Consider the following 19,720-nt stretch of genomic DNA (forward strand, 5'->3'; position numbering starts at 1 on the left):
TCGATTTTTGAATATTGACTGGACGATTCGTTGGCCTTCCGAGATCTAAGGTCTTCTCTCAAAATCAACGGTCCAGATTCAATCAACTTCCCTAGAAGATATACACACCGACGTTGCCTCTCTCTATCAAATACACACATCCCAACGCCAAAACCTCAAAGGGCGAATCGACAAAAAGAAAAAAAAAAAAAATCTCGGCGATTCTCTTCGTCTTCCGACGTCTCTCGTTTCGTCGTTAGAGTCGCTGAGATCCTGCACTTGTCGTTCAGGTTCGTTTCTATTCTCTCTTTGGTGTTTTGAATCCGTGTTTGTTTGTTTGTTTCATCCTCAGATTTCATTTTTGCTGGAACATTGAGATTTCAATGGGATTGATTTGGTGTTGTTAGTGTTTAGATCGGAGTGATTTGGTGTTGATTCTAGAACAACAAATCATTAAATCTCTCATTACGCATTGTTGTTGAAATGCTTAATTTATTTGGGACATTTTTGCTAGATGGAAGGTGACAACGTAAGCCTCATTGTTTCTCTCTCTCTGCGAGATTAGCGAAATGGTTCAATATTAAGAACTTCGATTTATGGTTATAAGACTTATATAGGACTCTTTTAGATTCTGTGTGTCAACTCAACTAGGAACCGTGTGTTTTGTTTCCTTGATGGTGATTTTGAGTTTTCTGGATAGGTTACTTGTGTATATATATGTGATGTTTGTGTGTGTTTTGGTGGTGGGTCCTTTGGAGGAGAATGAGTGAGAAGCACATGATTAATATTTTTTTTCTTTCAATCTAATTGATACTTGCTTTTATGCTAGTAATTCAATTTCTTGGGACTAATATACTAACTAACATATTTGGATAAGTTATTTGGGTATAAATTGTATAAGAACAATAAAGTTAACTATCTTGTCAAATAATTGAATAGACCCCTATCGTTTTCTTAGCCATTTTTAAGAAGTGATGCTTAAGAGTCAAGATTCAGGCCTCTAATCTATATGAGAAAAAAATTCCCCATATTGAAGAGAATCTGTACGTTTTATATATTTTGACCTGTTGAAAATGACACCAGGTGTTTCATTATAGTTTCTGTTCGAAACAGTTGTAGTTGCAGCATGTTTTTTTCTCTTTATCGTCTTTGTTCTCTTATTTTTTTCAGATCAGTAAAAAGTCTGCCAAAATGGTTGCTCAGGGATTCACTGTGGATCTTACGAAGCCCCTTGTATTTCAGGTAAAGTAATGTTTTACCGAGTTTTGGAATAGTGTTTGTCAACATTGTCTTGAGACCATAATCACCCAAGATTGTCTTCGTTTCTTTCTTAGAGCTATTTAAAGTAAAGTTCCCCTTTCAATCCCTTTTGCCATTGCTTTGGATGTGTTACAGGTTGGTCATCTTGGAGAAGATTATGAGGAATGGGTTCATCAACCTATCGCGACCAAGGAAGGCCCTCGTTTCTTTCAGAGTGACTTTTGGGAGGTATATCAGTTTCATTTAATTTTCATTGTCAATTTTACATATAAACTTTTCAATAACAGGCAATAATGTCGATAAGCCTCTAATAATCTCCATTCTCTGACATATTTTGCAATGGAACAGTTCTTGACCCTTACAGTTTGGTGGGCGGTTCCTGTCATTTGGTTGCCAGTTGTAGTCTGGTGCATCTCAAAGTCAGTAAGCATGGGCTGTTCACTTCCAGAAATCGTCCCAGTTGTTGCCATGGGAATATTTATCTGGACGTTTATAGAATACTTTCTTCACCGCTTCGTTTTCCACATCAAAACGAAGAGTTACTGGTTCGACACTCTCTCTCTCTGTCCTCTCTGTTACATTTCACATACATCGTAGGAGTACTCCCTATGTATCCACTTCAAACCGACAAACTCCTCAAAACTTGACTTCATCAGATGCTAATGATTTTGTGGAACCATTCCAGGGGAAACACGCTACACTATCTTATTCATGGATGCCATCACAAGCACCCAATGGACCACCTTCGACTTGTATTTCCTCCTACTGCAACAGCGATTTTATGCATTCCGGTACTCATCTACACTGACTAACCCAGCGTTCTACCTGTTTTCACTGCCAGACCTTAAAGCATATTTTTTATCTTGTGTCCTAGTTCTGGAATATCGCGAAGGCGATCTCAACTACTTCAACCGCACCTGCATTGTTTGGTGGAGGTATGCTTGGGTACGTGATGTATGATGTCACTCATTATTACCTTCACCATGCCCAACCAACTAGACCAGTGACCAAAAATCTCAAGGTAAAAACAATGCCAAGTTTTTTTAAAACCCGGGGAGTTCTTTTCTTTTCTCTTGGTGTGATTGCAGAAGAGAGCTGTACAGTAAAAACCCTTTTGACTTATTAGTTATGCTCTTTTCTTATGATTGTGCAGAAGTACCACTTGAATCATCACTTCAGGATTCAGGACAAAGGATTTGGTATAACTTCGTCGTTATGGGACATAGTGTTTGGGACAGTACCCACAACAAAAGCCCCCAAGAAACAGCAATAGTACTTACTAAAAAGCAAAACGAAAAAGGATATTTTCAATACTTGATGTTAAAATTTATTTTAATCATCCTTAATGAGTTTTGAGATGCTTATCTGAGGTTTCATTTGGGTCACGGTCTTTCTAAATTAATGTTTCACATCCTAATATAATATCTTTGGTGTGTTACTCAACGAAAGCAATCAAACATATCTACTAGCGTCCATGCATTTGGCCAGTGGTATTCTATCTCAAATCTGTAAGGAAATAAATAGCAAAAAAAAATTGAAAATGTAGTCTTGTAGTACCCAGTTCTTATCGCATGTGAAAATTTTATACCATGATCTATATAACTTGATCCGTCGTGTATCGGTGATGTGACAACGACGTTTGATGACCAAAACGATTTATTATATTGTTTTAATACAGTTTAAGTCCAAAAAGACAAAATTTTACTATATTTGAAAGACAACCAAATTATATATGGACCGGAAGGAGTGAATAACTAAAAAAAAACAATTAAAAAGAAAAAGCTTATATTGGGCTGGGCCTGGTTAACGAAATAAAACCGACCCTCCCTCACCCGCCCCGAAGATCCAGTTTCTCGCGGTCTCATCGACTCCTCGCTTCCTTCTTCTCTTCGAACTCTCTACTGTTCCTTCCTCTCTTCTCTTGCTCACTGAAAATTAGGGTTTAGGGTTTTTGATTTTCGTTGTCTATTAGGATCTTCTCCCCCCACCCTACTCCGTTTCATGGCGTTGAATTTTCCATTTATGTGAGATTTTGATCCACAATCGGAGTAGTTCTTCCGGCTATGGCGGCGGCTAATGCTCCACCTGAACTGGCTTCAGGAAACCCTTGCTGCCTCGCGGTATGTGTTTTCTCCACAGTATTTGATTTTCAAACGATTTATGGTGTTTTGTACTTTCTTTCTCATAAGAATCTTTTGGACTTGTATCTCACAGTGGCAAGGGAAGTACATGGGAATGAGGAAGAGGCGGGATGCTTTTAAAGAAGCGGTAACTCTTCTCCAGAAGGCCATAGCAGATGCTAATGCTGAAAAATCTAAGCTCGAGAAAAGTAAGTGGATTATCTGTTTTGTAGGTTCTTTCTTGTTTGAAATTATATCTATTGGTAGCAATTTAGATGCCTTGAATTTGGACTTTAAAATGGCAGGTATTAGCTTGCTGCGTTTTGATGTGTTGTGCTTCTATTGATGATGATTAATTGTGTTATGGTACATGATCCCTTGATGTATTGAGGTTAACCATAAACATTAGAGAAGATTATCGCTCTATGCCTCATGTCTATGATATGAGGTAGCTAATTCTTCCAAATTGATGATTCTTTAGCGATTATAATTGAATGATCTTACTTGAGCTGCTAGGGATATGCTTTAAAACTCGGCTGTGGGACTTGGCTGGAAACATGTTGTTGTTACTATAGTTCCCAATCTTCTTGTGATTTTTTAACTGATCACTGCCTTTTTGCTATCTGAATACTACAGAACTTGGAGAGATGGCGGCTGACAGAGACACTAAGGAAAATGATTCAACGGTAAGAGCAGCACTGGAGAAAGAAATTTCTGGTTTGAAGTCTGAGATATTGTCTTTGCAACAAAAACTGGAGCAGAACCTTAAAGAAACAAAGCTTCTTCAGCATCAAGCTTCCAGTCGAGGAAAGGAGATCAATGAACTGAAGGAACTCCTTAAGAAAGAAACATTAAGGGCAGATAATTCTGAAGAAGAGCGGGAACACGCTTTTAAGGAACTGAACAAGGCAAAGGCTCTGGTAGTAAAAGATGAGGAGACCAAGCCACTTGTTCCTGAAGTAAAAAAAGAAATTAGTCTGGTTAAAAATCTTCTTGCAAGCGAGAGGCAGAAGACAGAGTCAGAAAGGAAGAAAGCAGAATCAGAGAAAAAGAAAGCTGATCAGTATCTTTCTGAGTTGGAGATGTTAAGAACTACAGCTCATAAGACTTCTGATTTACTTACTTTGACCTCCAATCTGGAGACTGTAAAAAAGCAACTTGAGTTTGAAAAACAAAAGGCACTGAAAGAGAAAAAACGTGCAGATATGGAGAGTGCAAAAGCTAGGGAACAGATGAAGCTTGCGGAAGGTTTTTCTAAAAAATTTGAAACTGTTAGAGCAAGAAATGAAGAGCTTACGAAAGAAATGGAATCGGAAAGCGCTAGTAGCAAAGTAAAGTTAGCTGAAAACTCGGTAAAACTGGAAGAGAAGATAAGGCTCCTTGAGATGCATAAGAAATCAGCCTTGGACTGGAAATCTCGTGTTGATGATCTGACTCAGCAGTTACAAGAAACACGATTAGTGACTGAAGGTTTAAAGAAGCAAGTGCAGGAGCTATCACCTTCCCAGGAATCCATCAAGACTCACTCTATTTCCCCTCAGAAAGTCAGAGATCTGGAAAAGGCTAAACGCAAGCTTTTGAAGAAACAGCTGAAGTTTGAGAGAAATTGTGCAAAACACTCCAATAAAGTGGCTAAATTTGAAAAATTTCAAAGGGAATTTCAGGCCAAAGAGCTAGGTCAGTTAAAACTGGAGTTTGGTAGTCTTGCAAATCGCATGAACCTACTGGATGAGTATTTTTCAACAGACGTTGAAGGTACAGCTGGCCTTAAAAAGGTTTGTTTCTGCCATTAATTTTTTATGACATATTTCTTCTCATCCTAATTTGAAAATTGGCTTGATGACCGTAGATGTGTTTTGAAATTTGATACTTTCTTTGTTACCCGTTTTCCAACGTTTTGCATGATGGATAAAATATAATCATTTTGTTTATTTTCAATCTTCCTGAGAGAATATTCTAGGCTTAGATGCGTGGCTCAAATATTCCAATTTAGCTGAACTAGTCAGTTGAAGTTATCTGAGCATGAACACTTGTCTGTATACTTTTGGAGTTCTTGTGTTTATTGCAATTAGTGACACTGAATCTGACTGTCTTGACTGTAGAAGGTGAGAACATTTTATCTGTTTTCAACTTTGTAACACTGGCCTATATCTAAACAGGGATTATTTAGAACATTTTATCAATCTAACACTTTACTGTATCAATCTAATTCCTTGATAGTCTTCTTATGTTTATCTTATTGCTATGCAGGCTTCAGGAAGCAGGGAACTGGTGAAGCTACAATCACAGAAGAACTGTAATGGTGAAAAGCATTGTGACGGACGACGCAATTTGGTTGCCACCTCTGGTTTTCTGGAGCAGGCTCGCAAGTTTTCTGCTCACTTAACTGCTAAATCTGGACGAGGCGTGAGTGAGTCTGTCTCAGGTACTATTTCTCAATTAGAGTCTCCGACTGGAGGCTCTAGAAAATTACAGAGTTCTGGAGTAATTTCCAGCGCAACATCTTTTTCTGATGGGCAGTTACTGGCCTCACAGGGAAAAGAGCAGTTCTCTCTTACAACTTCAGCAGAAATAGCAAAAGATAAACCGAATGTCCAACCAACAAAATCAATTATGTTCCAGAAAATCTCCGACACAACTAAAAATGGGAATCTCTGTTTGGTGGCTGAAAAATATCGTCAAAGATGTCGGACAGATAGTGATGAGGTAGTTGATGAGAACTCCCGGAAAAGAAAAAGATTGTTAGAGGCAGTTGTGTCTCGTAAGCATCTCTCATCTGATGATAAAAAGAAAAATTCGCAGATTGGAGAGAAGATGGGCACAGTGCAGTCCATGGTTGCTGGAACCGGGTATAGGCCTCTAGGAAAAGAAGGAACCTTGGTCCCTGATAGGCAAGGTGGCTCCTCCGCAGATGGCATTACAGTTTCCAAGAAAAGAAGGGTTTCTTCTAAGAAGAAGACTAATTTTTTTGAGTTTAACCAGTCAGACAAGATTCCAGGTAATAATGCTGGAAAAACTATGTGCCTCTCTACTGCTAAAGGACATGAGGCGACAACATTATTTCCGGAGGACGTTGCTGTTACAGATTATATGAAGTTGCTAGAGTTGGATAATTTGGAAGAAGAGAGTTATTACCAGATGGCCAGAGAATCGCTTCTTTCTCCTGATCTTCCTCAGGTAGATTTTTTGGGTGGCGAGATCGTGAATGAGGACAAAAATCCTGCCAGGGCTCTTGACTTGACTGCCAGTAATAACATGGGTTTACGTGAGACCATAATTTCTAGTGAAACTCCCAGTCTCAACACTCCGAATGATTTAGTGACAGTCACAATGCCACCCATGTTGACAACTTTGCATAGTCATATTCTTCAACACGTTGTTGTGTTTTCAAATATTGAAGACCGGAACAGTATCATCAAAATATTCCATGCTGCAAAAAATTGTGCTCACCAATGTCCGGCAGTTACTACAACACAGTGGGCAGTGCCAGCAATTCTATCCTCTTTAAAAATGGAAGAAAACCTTTTGGCCCAGTAAGTTGTTCTGCTCTCTGATGCTTTTTCAAGTCATAATGGTTATATAATTTGTTTTCAAACTTCATCAGTAAACTAGTGTCCGGCGCTAATTTATTCTTCTTTTTTTTCAGGGAAAGGGTTTGTGTGTTCCTCTCGTTGCTACTCCATAACTTCTCTGTGGTTTCCTCAATGAAAATGGGGAACACTTTGAATGTTGATTCTTTCTCCTGCATGGATTCTTTTTCAAAACATATACATGGTGGTATGGCCCAAAACCATTTCCCTTATTTATTCATCTCAAAACTATATATATCAATCTTATTTTGATTTGATGCTTTGATTTATTGAACTTGGATTTTTCTTGTGTAGTTATGGCTGATATTGAAGCTGGAATTATGCTGTCTGAATTTTCGGAAGAACTCCTTGCTCTCCTTCAGGACCTCCTTTCCGAGCAGAGGGTACTATCTTCTGTTAAATCATCAGAAACATCTGATTCTGATCTAAGCATTCCTGTCACCTTCAATGGAGAATATATGGCTCTCGTCAGCAAAATCGCTCCAAATGAGCATTTGGTGGCTGGAAGTACTGTTTTGGCGGCAATATGTACTGCACTGGATCGTACTGGATGTATCTGGGAAGCTTCCTTTGAAATCTTGCACAAGCACAGTCGTGAGAACTCCTCAGTGCTACTGACCATTCTTCACGTTTTTGCTTACATTGCTGGAGATAAAATGGTGTCCTCTACTGAGTATGACCTATCAATTGAAGTGTTGAAATCCATTGTCATGTTTCTAGAGAACAGACAGATTGGTACTGTGGATGCAAATGCTAAGTTGCACTCAGGCAAGAACAAGTGTCTATTCTCAGACAGGTCTTCCTCGTTGGAGGCTATGGCATATAAGCTCATGGAAATTCTTCAGGAGTTTGCGCAGTCTAATACGTTGCATCAAAGCTTGAAGGAATTTAGCCCAGCACACAAAGACTTCCAGTGCGTATTGACCAGGGATCAAAGTATTAATCTCTGTGACATTCTGTCATTGGTGGAGCTTATTGCTTGTTACACGGTACGTAATTAATTTTTTTTTGAAAGCATTTCCAACCTTGATGCATTGTTTTTCTAATTTCTAGTCTACTGAACCAATTTGATCTGATATTTCAATGCAGGCATGGGACTGGACTAGGGCGAACATTGTTGCTCCACTGCTTAAGATGCTTGGAATGCCATTGCCAATGAACCTCTCTGTTGCAATCGTCTCTCTTCTCGGGCAACTTAGCAGGTAATATTTTAAGTTTTGTCTCTTTATACAGAAGGACCAATATAATATCTAAGATCTCATCTCTTGTTTGATATTTTCCAGTATTGGAGTGGATGCTGGTGGCTATGAAAATGAAGGAATCTCAAACTTGAGAGTGAAACTGTCAGCATTTTTACAGTGTGAGACGACACTAAAGGCCGGTTTTGCAGTCCAGATAGCAACTGTGAGCTCCCTCCTGAAGACACTTCAACTGGATTTGCCAATAGCCTTTCAAGGCAAAACCACAATCCTTCCTTGTTCTCACGACCAAAGCTCATCTGGTTCTGTCAATCTGGTTACCAAGTGGTTCTCTTTGTTGAGCGAAGAACAACAAGTTTTTGCATCCGAGTTTTTACAAAACCTTTGTTGATAGATGGTTCCTCAGTCCAAAAAGTCATCAAAAGCAGTAAAATTTTTGGATATGTCTCTTACTGTTTGATTCTTCATTGACTGATTCCCTTGGTTCTAGGATGCAGATATGAATGAAGAAGATTGTATTGTGTTGCCAAATTTTGTATGTCTTGTGGTGACACTCGTACAAACTACTTATGTACTAAAATGTAGTTCTATAGTTCAGAATAGGAAAATATCTATATTTAGTTCGAAACCAAATTTTCTGTTCAACAAAACCAACCCACATAAACAAGTAAAGATTGTTTTGCCTAAACAGAAACACAAAATATAGAGCGTTCCCTATGACAAAACCCAGATCCATATTATTTCTATACTTTTAAGTTTTTAACTGATGTTCTTTATTAAAATTTAAAACCCATTGACTAACAACAAGAACGAAGTCCAATATAAATCAACCAATCTTTGTTGGAACACTCTGTTCATGCCTGAAGAAATTATCAGGATCAAACTCACCCTTGATCTTCACCAACCTCTCAAAGTTCCCTTTGTAATACTTAGCCCCCCACTCTCTAGCATCACTTCCTTCCTTATTAGTCCCCAAATCAAGATCCCTGTAATTCACGTACGCCTGCCTCGGGTTCTGGGACACATACTGCTCCATGTAATCATACATTTCCCTAATCCACTTCATATGCTTGGCCTCACTCGCTTCCCCATCTGGCCAAGTGCTTAGCCACTGAATCTTGAACAACGTCCCTTCCCTGTGAGGGAAAGGTGTCTCTGACTCGGAGATCCTCGACATCATTCCTCCGTAAGGGTTCCATATCGTCAAAGGCGAATCCTCTTCTAAAAACCTCTTCCATAATCCTTCTAAGCCTTCTACTGGAATTGGCTCTTTCACAAAGTCTGATTTGGCTTTGAAGTGATTCTTGAACAATGATTTACCGGCTAGTAAAGCTTCTGGTGCTGCACTGTTTGGGAATCCGGCAATGTACATCACTGATTTGATCCAGCTCATCTCAGTGCAGTCCTTCTCGGTCAGTCCTAGCTCAGGGAAATCCTTCTGCATTATCTGTCGGGGTTGAAATTGTAAGAATAAAAAGTTTATTCCTTGAATTGTAAGAATCATAGAAATAAAAGAGGTTCAAATTTTAGACCCATAAGTTTGAAATAAAGCTCTATCGTACCTCCAAGAGACGATTAGAGTCGCCGAGAAACTGAGCTTGGAACGACATCGAGATGGTTCGATCTGCCGATCCGGTGGTTTTTCTCGCCGGAGAAATAATCACGCGGATGAAGAGATCATCGTCAAGCTTATCAGCGACTTGTTGCCATTTGTACAATACATTAGTCCCGTCTTGCTCAAGCGTCTTCGTTACTGTGAATACCGTCACGGTGGCTGGAACCGGTACGAGCTTGATCTTCCAAGCGAGGATCACTCCGAAACTACCGCCGCCAGCTCCGCGAATCGCCCAGAAAACGTCTTCTCCCATCGCAGCACGGTCAAGGATCTTACCATTGGCGTCGACGATTCTGGCGTCGAGTACATTGTCAGCACCGAGGCCGAACTTGCGCATCATCGAACCGTAAGCTCCGCCGACTAAGTGACCGCCCATGCCAAGGCTTGAGCATAAACCCGCCGGGAAACCATGGGTCTGGCTTTTTTCTTGGATCCTTTAAACCAAGAAAGGTTAACCGATTAAATTACCGGATCATTAACCGAAACTTAACATGCAATATTATGAACCAAGTGTAGTTAAACCCTTTTAAAAAAAGAACACAAACTACTAAATTATTGAAGGTTAACTAAAAGTTAAATTCAATTCTAGACTAAATTAATGACTCTTAAATAGTTTGTGTATATGAATGTTAATTCTAAATGACAAAATAACTATGTAGATGACAAAGAGAAATAAATAGTTAACTTAGTGGGAAAAAGGCTACGAAATAAATGTTACCAACTCTAACCACACAAATATACAAATGCTTTGTAACAAGAACAGGAAAAAGCTAAGTCATACTTCAACCGACGTTTCTAGGGAATCCCACTAATATAAAGTTTATGATTAAAAAAAAAAAGTTTCCCCAAATGGCAATAGGTAATAGGGGATGGATATATTAGGAAATATCGTAGCTGAAGACGTCAATCCTTCCGTTAGAATTTGAAGTCAAAATACTGCGAAGTTCTACCAAAATAAATCAGTAATACTATTATGATAAGAAAAAAAAAATCGATCAAACTTAATTGAAGCAACTTTTGTTTATTGTTACGAAACAAAAAGAATAATTATCGCTATTTAAAAATTTGGTGTTATGCTTCAATTTTTGTCTTTCCTATTCAAAAAGTTTGGCCTAGCTATATAAAGTTATGCGTAAGCGTTACCTATAATAAACCTCTCCGTTGGTAGCACCAGCGTGAGCCCACGCGCTGCTACTGTCCAAATCGACGTCGACCTGTCTAAGCTTCGACAAATCGACGACCACAAACGGCGTCTCGTCCTCGGCGACGAACGAGAGCCCTTCGTAGTCGTGGCCACCGCTACGTACCCTCAGCTGAACCTTAAGCTTCTTGGCACACACGACCGCTGCTTGGACGTGCGTCTCGTACAAAGGCTCGAATATGAAGACAGGCTTCGGCTTCGACGGCGTCAAGTACCGGAGATTCTGTGCCGTGGATTCAAGCTCCTCTTTGAACAAAGTAGCGTTTTGGTCAGGTGAGAAGAACGAAGCCGTTATCGGGAACGAGACGTCGGAGTTGTCGACGAGGCACTGCATGAAATCTTGTTGTAGGGTGGTGGATAAAGACGATGGAACCGATACTAGTAGTAGCGTTACAAGAAACGCAATCGGTATCGCTAACGCCATTTTTCTTTAATGTAAATGAGGTATTTTTTGCTTTTGGTTGTTTGAGGTATGTGTTTGGGTTTATATAGGAGGTTGATGTATGTGTGGTGACTGGTGAGGCATTGTGATTTGTGAGATGGCTTACACGTAAAGTTGGTGTAAATATTACATCATTGCTAGATTTGCATAATACTTCTAATCTTTTATTTATTACTAATATTGTATCAACTTCCGTTGCTACAATTCTTTTTATTTTTATTTTTCTGATTAGGTCAAAAGTAATGGGTTTCTTGGAGTTTATCACTTAAACATATAATCAAACATGATGTTTTGTTAACCAAATAAGGAAATGAAATGAATTGTTAGAATATCCAAGTAGTTAGGTCAATTCCTTGCATTGTCCTTTACTTCAATGCTATATAATCTGAATCTTTACATGTAAATTTGAGGTAACTTTTAAATCATTACTTTTTATATATAGATATATGTCATTTATATATTTGCAACATTGTAATGTTTATAGTATTACAAAAACTGAAGTAACGAGTAAGACCAATGTACAAAACAAAAGTATAATTAACGATACACAAGTTTTTGTGTCTAAATAAAATGATTACTAAAGGTCTAAATATAAATTATTGTATAATTAAAGGTTCTGAAGAAATGAAATGTCGTTTAAAAGCAAGGAACAATTTGTGCCTTTAGGGATAAACAATGCTAATACGCACTAATTTCAAAATTTTCCAAGGATACCGACACGACTTTATGTTTTTCACATCTAAAGATAGCGACACCACTATCTTCAGTAATTGAGGCGTGAAGCCTTAACACATTCTCTCATATCCATTTGAATTGTAATTAATCTAATTTTAATGATCACCCCTGTGTTAATCGTTTATGTTATAATTCAACTTTGACTAGTTAATCCAAAAATCTAGCTACACATACATTATACAGTACACTTTGTTTTCTTTACAAGAATTTTCACGAACCAGTTACTACAAAAAGTAAAACGTATTTTAATCAAACAAAAAAAAAACGTAACTGATGTTGTAATGTCAACTTCGTCCTCGGCATAATCGAAACTGCAACCTCTATTTTGTTTTATTCGTTTTTTTTTTCTAGAATTAATACCACNAATTCGTTTTTTTTCTTTCTAGAATTAATACCACATTTGGTGCCTAGTATTTTGGATTAATGTAGGTTTCGATGTGAGATATTACTTCTTTAGTTTTGGTGAAAGAATTGTTGTGAAAAGTGGTGTGATTGATGGTATTCTGAGCTATGTAGCTTAAAAGCAACAAAGTGATATTGTCTAACGTTTGTGACTCAAAAGTCTCATACTTGCTTGCTTCAAAGTCTTTATTTGAAGTATCTCTCATATAACACGCTTGACACGCACGCACGCTCAAACATACACACTGTATGTAACACACATTGTTTTTTTTTTTCCTACCATCTTTGTTTTCTTATTAGTAGACTTTAAAAAAAAAATATTCAATGCTATTTTGACTCTTGTGTAAAATGAAACTGAAAAATCAATTAAAGACACGAACTACTTTCCAGTACCAGGTCAAAGTCTAAACATTAATTTACTGCACTTTTCACCAAACAAGGTCGTCCGTCCGATTGCACTCGTCGTCTTTTTTTAAGATTTTGTATAATAACAACAACAGATAAAAGTCCCAATGCTAACCACAGAATCACTTATATTTTTTGTTTATACATTTTTAGTTCCTTATTGCATGGTTTGCCTTAATATTTTGATGAAATTAATTAAAAAATACCAGATAGGGATCTCATCTTGGGACTGCCCCCGTTAATTATTAGCACTCTTGAGTGGAAAAAATGAGTCGAACATCCTCGTTCGTTAATTCAAACAGTTAGTTCAAACCTCAAAAGCACAAGAATTTTTACATTCTGTGTAAACTTCACATGGCGGGGTACGTACTGTGATTCGTGAAGGACCCTAAAATTTTTGACATAAGGAAAAAGTATAGTAACAAAAAAAAACAAAACTAGGCTCATATGATTCTCACGAGAACTAATAAACCAAAATAATAACATATGGACTTTGAACATTACTGAAAGTCCACGAAAAACGCTTGTAAATAGGTTGAAAATAACTGAACGGAAATGTATTCGCAGAGGGCCTCTATAAAAATTTTATAGAACGGACGTTCCTATATATGTATCATCTGGATCAAACTCAAATAAAAAAAAATTAGTTTGCCTATTACATGTAAAATCTATAATGTTTGAAGAAGAAAAGAACTATACGGTAAATTCTGATTAAAAGAATAATAGCGACTTATACAATCACACATCTACTACCACAATTTTCGTTTTTACATTGTTTCCAATTGGGATAGCAACTAAATGCTTACACAAACTGCTTGCTTAGGTTAATTGTTTAAAGAACTGGGAAGATTTAATACTGATCATATCACTATGACTGGTCAATATTTGCTTCCTTATTCAACCACACGAAAGTGTATCTATTTTAAAGTAATTTAAACAAGTAGTATAAGTTTTTGAAAGAAACTTGTCGTATTCACATAGCAAATGTAAACCGATAACTCGGTCAAGGCCACCCAACCTAGCGGCCCCAGGGCAAGATTATTAGTGGGTTGTTATAAGAGGTTGTTAAACACCATTTGATTATTTATGAATTAATTGTGTATTGTTTTGAATTTAAGAATCCATGATCTCTTAGTTAAAATTTTCTCCTCTAATGATAGGTTCTAATTTTGGGTCTCTTATTTTTTAAAATATTGTTTTTAAAAATTTAAAAATTGTAAATAGAATAGAAGTGGTATAAATGTGTAAACATTTAAAATTTTATTAAAATAGAAAATATTGCATTTAATTAATTTTTAAACATAGAAAACATAATAAAAACACTAATACATATTACAATAGAAGTGCAATTCATAAATAGAGAAAATGATAAATTTTAATACTGATTTACTCCAAATTTTGTTCAAATATTCTCAACCAAATTTTCCTTTTTTCTATTTTTTTGTTCAACCAATACAATGCCGACACGACTCTTAGATCACAAATGGGTATACTATATAAGGGAAGTTCTTAGATTTTTTTTTTGTTCTGATTTATTTTTTAGATCCAAAATACTAAGAACTCCCGTATGAACCTGCCAATGGGGAATGTCTCATACATCATAATTTACCTTTGCTTTACATAAATTTCCTTCACCAAATATCTTCGTTTTGAACATTTTGTGAGTTTCAATCTTTTTTGTTGATTTCAAGGGTGAATGAATATATATTCTAGTTAATGATATAAGATGATGTTTAATTGAAAAATAATCGTATGTTCGAAAAAAAATTAAATATGATTTCCCATATATTTACATCATAAAACTTAAGTGTCCTGATCCTGGCCAAGAGTGTTAATCAGAGGAAGGCAAACGCCTAAGTAAAGTGATTGGTAACCTGCTTTCTTCTTTTGTAGAGAAAAAAGAGATGATATGTAGCAAATCTATACTAATAGTGTAAATAACATGTATTGTAAGTGACACTTTCATAATATTGTAACTGTAGATTTATGATTTGTCACAACGTAATATTGTAAATAACATTCTCCATATGGTTAATCTAAAAAAAAACATGAAAATAATTCAGAAAATATATTTGGATAAGAAAAATTAAGCAGTAGTTCGTTTTCAAAGTTAATATTTAAAAACTAAAGGGCCTAACGAAACCAATGGGCTTGTATAACACTAGCCTTTCCGATAACCATCGCCAACTCGTCGAAACATTTGAGGCTTGGTTTTTAAGTGGTAGTTAATTTTAGAAAGCAAGAGCGATGTATGGGTGTTTGTCGCAAAATGGTAAATGTTATTCCTAGCTAGTTTTAATGTAAACTGGACCTAGTCTATTATTTAGGGTCCCCTTGGGTTTGTTTCATTACTTTAAACATTAATGTCCATCTCAATATATGTCTAAAACAATAGGATGTAAAGACTCATAAGGGCTCCTTTCTTATCCCATATCCGAGCATTCATCTAAGGAGACGCCTCTATCCCATTCAATTGAATCGATCTACATTTAAAGATAATTATTAATTTGTGTGTCACTCATCAAGTATGAAAGGAAATCATTTTCTAAAGATGGTTGTTGTGCTAATTAGAAGAAGGGAAACGAGATGAAGATGGGAGACTTATCTGTGAACCGGGTCTTGGTTCTGTTCAGAAATAGTTTATTGCCATAATATGTGTGATGAATTTCTTAATATTAAAACCAAAAAAAAGAAAAAGAAAAAAAACATGTCCGGATTACTTTATGTGAATCAGTGTTGAAACAGGAGTTTCGTGAAAGATGTTGAAAGTGTAACTGGAAACTGCAGTTGGAACTAGAGTTGCATACAGAGAAACTATATCCAGTGCCGGGTTACATAGGGGGACAAGGGGTGCGACCGCCCCAGGTTCATAGATTAAAAAGGCAAATAATGTAAGATTAAGAGGCACAAAAAATAAATAATGCAAGATAAAATGATATAAAAAAAGAAATAATGCAAGATAAATGGGCATAATGTAAGATAAAAGAGGCAAAAACAAAATTTGTAACACAAAAATAATTCATTAAAATATGTTTTAACGATTTATTTTTACGAGTCAATAACCAAAAAGACTTTTTATCTTCTATAATTATCTCAACTTACTCTATCAAAATTCAAATAAGAAAAAGTAATTACGTGAGAACCAATATACTATTAAATTCAAATAGAGATAGTTTTGATTAGTTGGCATTCTTTAAGTAGTTTGGAAAATACATGTGTCGAAATCATTGAGTGTAAGAGATTTCAACCTTTATTAGAAAACTTCAGTATCAGACTATATAAGAAAAGTTGTCTTAGAACCGAATAAATCATTTAAAGTAAACGTGTATCAATTGTTTACAGTTTAGTTTCTCAATAAAAGTTAATTGGGGGAAAGTATTTTGTGTGTGGTTCTTAATCTCTACAATACAAAATGAATTCTATACATGATAGTATATGATACCATATTTTTTGTAAGCAGCCGATTGATTAGGGTGATATTTACCTATCGTTGAATATAATATATAGATGACAAATACGTCCATGATCACTACCTCGGAATATCACCGACCCACGCATTTCGTTTGGCTTTTTCGTATCTGGTGTATAGCCGTATATATAGGGATTGAAACACTAATATATATATAGTCATTCCCAAGTTAAACACCTCCTATTTGACATTTTCAACGAGAAACTCTGTATATTTTGTCATTAGTATTTCATACCTTAGTTTCAATCGCATATTCGGAGTAATTTCGTATTTGTGTACGTAACAGCAACACGTACGATGCAAAGACGACGTACGTGTACTAAGTTGGACCGGCCACTCTCCCCATGTACCTCATTAATTTTGGAAATTTATTTCAGAACCGGTTCTGGTCAAACCACAATATCATAAAATTCACGCGATTAGGACAAAACAATATTATGTAATTATGAACAACCATTATAAAAGGAATCAAAAGAGAAAACAACTAGTATATATTGATTATTGGGAAAGGAACAACGAGTTGAAATTGGCGAAAGGAACAACCACTTATTATTGTTGTTGATTTCAACTGGTCAAGCATGTAAAACGACTGAACACAAAATTGATAATATTGACCCTTCCTCTTTTAAGTTTTGTTATTATTATTATTATTTTTTTTTTAAGTTTTGTTATCTTAGGGTTCCTTTAATTCATTGTACTATACTCTTTTAGGTAATTCAATTGAAAGTCCTTTTTAATTGAAGCCTCACATATATCAGTTCTTTTTATTTTTTTTTTGTAACCAGAAGATTCTTTCAATCCACTCACAGCTTCATTAAAGTCATTTGAAAACACTCTAAATTCATATACGCAAGTATACTTTTTATAATATCCCAGTAAATTGAAAGTCGAGCCCCCATCACCGCTCTTAGATTCGTGTTGCGTTATGACCTCAAGGTCAAGGCTCAAGCTCTGTTAGTCTCGTCGTCGATTTGGTCTTCGGACAAAAGTTGCATGCTTTGATATTTAATTTAGGGACATATACCGGGAAGATGGTCGAAACGGTGCAACCAGATCCACCATGGTCGAAACTCGAAACGGTGGCTAAGCTAAGCTAAGTGACGTCAAGTATTATATACAGGATTAGGCAGTTGTACAAAATGGCAAGGTATAAATTAAAATGAATAAACGCTCTAATTAATTATACAACTAAAGTGTTATTTAAAATAACATAAAATAAAATAAAAATCACAATATACCATTTTCGTCAAAACACATCACAATGTACTTGAAAATAAAATAATTTAGAGATATATTTAGTTTCTTAAAATCTAGACGTCAGAAAGATATATATAATCTAAATAAACCTAACTCTGTGGCTATAACTTTATACTTTATATAGATTAACTTATCTCATTAATTTCTTTTAACAAATTTCTGAGTCTTGTTGTAACTTTAGTTGACCATTACATTATTGATCAATATCTCTATTATGGTTTAGAGATAACAGAAAATAAGAATCTTTTATAGATAAGAGTTTAGAGTAAAGAGACGAGGAGGTTCTTTTCTATTGATATTGGTTCAATGATTAAATCAACACATCACTAAAAAAAACATAGCAGTTTCGGACTACCAAATCAGACGAAAAACGGTTGGAAAAAAGTATTTCTAACCATAAACCGACGACAATAAATTGGTTAGAAATTGTTGGTTAAAAATTGTTTTGGTTGGAAATCGGTCGGAAATTTGTGGCCAATAATAGCGGTCAAAAATCGGTTGGTAATAAACGGTCAAAAATCTGTTGGAAAAATTTGACTACACTCACCGTGAACGTCCTCACGGATCAAAAGAAAAATTCTTGGTTTACTCTAGGGGTGAACCAACTCTCATTCACCCTCTGTTAATTAACCAACCAATCAGAATACAACAATATTCTATGTCATATTATATTAAAAAAAAAACAAAATTAAAATAAAAAAACAAAACAAATTAAGGAAACAGATTATGTAGATATTTTATTAAAAAAACTATGTCGGTTTGGATTTATAAAAGAGGATTAGGGTTTAAACTTATAATTTTAAAAATTATATGTCGGTTTGGATTTATAAAAGAATGGATAAGATTTAGATTTTATAATTAAACAAAATTATATGTCGGTTTGGATTTACAAAAGATTGGTTAGGGCTTAAATTTTACAATTAAACGAAATCATATGTCGGTTTGGGTTTACAAAAGAGTGGTTAGGGTTTAGATTTTACAATTAAACAAAATTTTATATCGGTTTGGGTTTACAAAAAAATGGTTAGGACTTAGATTTTACAATTAAACAAAATTATATGTCGATTTCGGTTTATAAAAAATGGTTAGGGTTTAGATGTGCTAATTAAAAATTGTAATATAATATTAAAATTAACAAATTTAAAATTGATTGATCTATAGAATTTGTTTCTTTGTTAAGATTTATTTAAGGATGAACCTAAGAATTGTCCCGATCAAAAACTCCTTGTGTGCTAAAAAAATTCATGCTCACGATTCTGTCTCTTCTAACGTAGTTCTTGTGTATTTGATGGACAATTCTTGGGTTCACCCCTAGGGGTGAACCATTCTTATTCACCCCCTCTTAGTTAAGGAAATAAATTATTGATTAAGCAAATGAATTATGTATATCAATTAATTTTATAATTATTAATTCTAAACATTATATTATAGTTTTAAATTATAACATCTAAACTCAAATCACTCTTTTTATAAACTCAAATAAAAATACAATTTTCTAGTTGTAAAATCTAAACCCTAACCACTATTTTATAAACTCAAACCGACATATAATTTTGTTTAATTGTAAAATCTAAACCCTAACCACTCTTTTGTAAACCCAAACCGACATATAATTTTGTTTAATTGTAAAATCTAAATCCTAAACTCTAACCACTTTTTTGTAAACCCAAACCGACATATAATTTCATTTAATTGTAAAATCTAAACCCTAAACTCTAACCACTCTTTTGTAAACCCAAACCGACACATAATTGTGTTTAATTGTAAAAACTAAACTCTAACCACTTTTTTGTAAATCCAAACCGACATATGATTTCGTTTAATTGTAAAATCTAAACTCTAATCATTATTTTATAAATCTAAACTAACATAATTTCCTTAATAAAAAATCTACAGAATTGGTTTCCTTAACTTGTTTTGTCTTTTTATTTTAATTTTGATTTATTTTATAAATATAACATGACATGACAGTTTGTTTAATTGCTTAATAATGAGAGAGTGAATGAGAGTGGTTCAACCCAAGAATTTTTCGTATTTGATGGCCAC

At 35.3% G+C, this 19,720-nt stretch overlaps 3 protein-coding genes across 4 annotated transcripts; 2 read left to right on the forward strand and 1 right to left on the reverse strand.

Moving 5' to 3' along the window:
• Positions 118-2,624, forward strand: LOC104792235 (dihydroceramide fatty acyl 2-hydroxylase FAH1-like). The gene is made up of 7 exons (XM_010518337.2): positions 118-269; positions 1,150-1,221; positions 1,375-1,467; positions 1,588-1,784; positions 1,925-2,030; positions 2,114-2,260; positions 2,393-2,624. Exons 2-7 carry the CDS (start codon positions 1,171-1,173, stop codon positions 2,510-2,512), a joined length of 714 nt encoding a protein of 237 aa, XP_010516639.1. The 5' UTR covers positions 118-269; positions 1,150-1,170; the 3' UTR covers positions 2,513-2,624.
• On the forward strand, positions 3,084-8,740 carry LOC104792236. Of its 2 annotated transcripts, none has more exons than XM_010518338.2 (8): positions 3,084-3,359; positions 3,454-3,568; positions 3,996-5,134; positions 5,610-6,892; positions 7,006-7,136; positions 7,244-7,938; positions 8,039-8,151; positions 8,233-8,740. In XM_010518338.2, exons 1-8 carry the CDS (start codon positions 3,303-3,305, stop codon positions 8,537-8,539), a joined length of 3,840 nt encoding a protein of 1,279 aa, XP_010516640.1. In that variant the 5' UTR covers positions 3,084-3,302; the 3' UTR covers positions 8,540-8,740. The 2 variants fall into 2 exon arrangements, with proteins under 2 accessions (XP_010516640.1, XP_010516641.1); XM_010518339.2 differs by lacking the exon at positions 3,084-3,359 and adding an exon at positions 3,665-3,807 and having other exon boundaries at positions 3,479-3,568.
• Positions 8,864-11,426, reverse strand: LOC104792237 (berberine bridge enzyme-like 4). Its single transcript, XM_010518340.2, has 3 exons — positions 10,907-11,426; positions 9,711-10,197; positions 8,864-9,595 (listed from the first exon to the last, which is right to left on the reverse strand). Exons 1-3 carry the CDS (start codon positions 11,386-11,388, stop codon positions 8,975-8,977), a joined length of 1,590 nt encoding a protein of 529 aa, XP_010516642.1. The 5' UTR covers positions 11,389-11,426; the 3' UTR covers positions 8,864-8,974.

The sequence above is a fragment of the Camelina sativa genome, chromosome 6 (genome assembly GCF_000633955.1).
Source record: "Camelina sativa cultivar DH55 chromosome 6, Cs, whole genome shotgun sequence".
Lineage (NCBI taxonomy): Eukaryota > Viridiplantae > Streptophyta > Magnoliopsida > Brassicales > Brassicaceae > Camelina > Camelina sativa.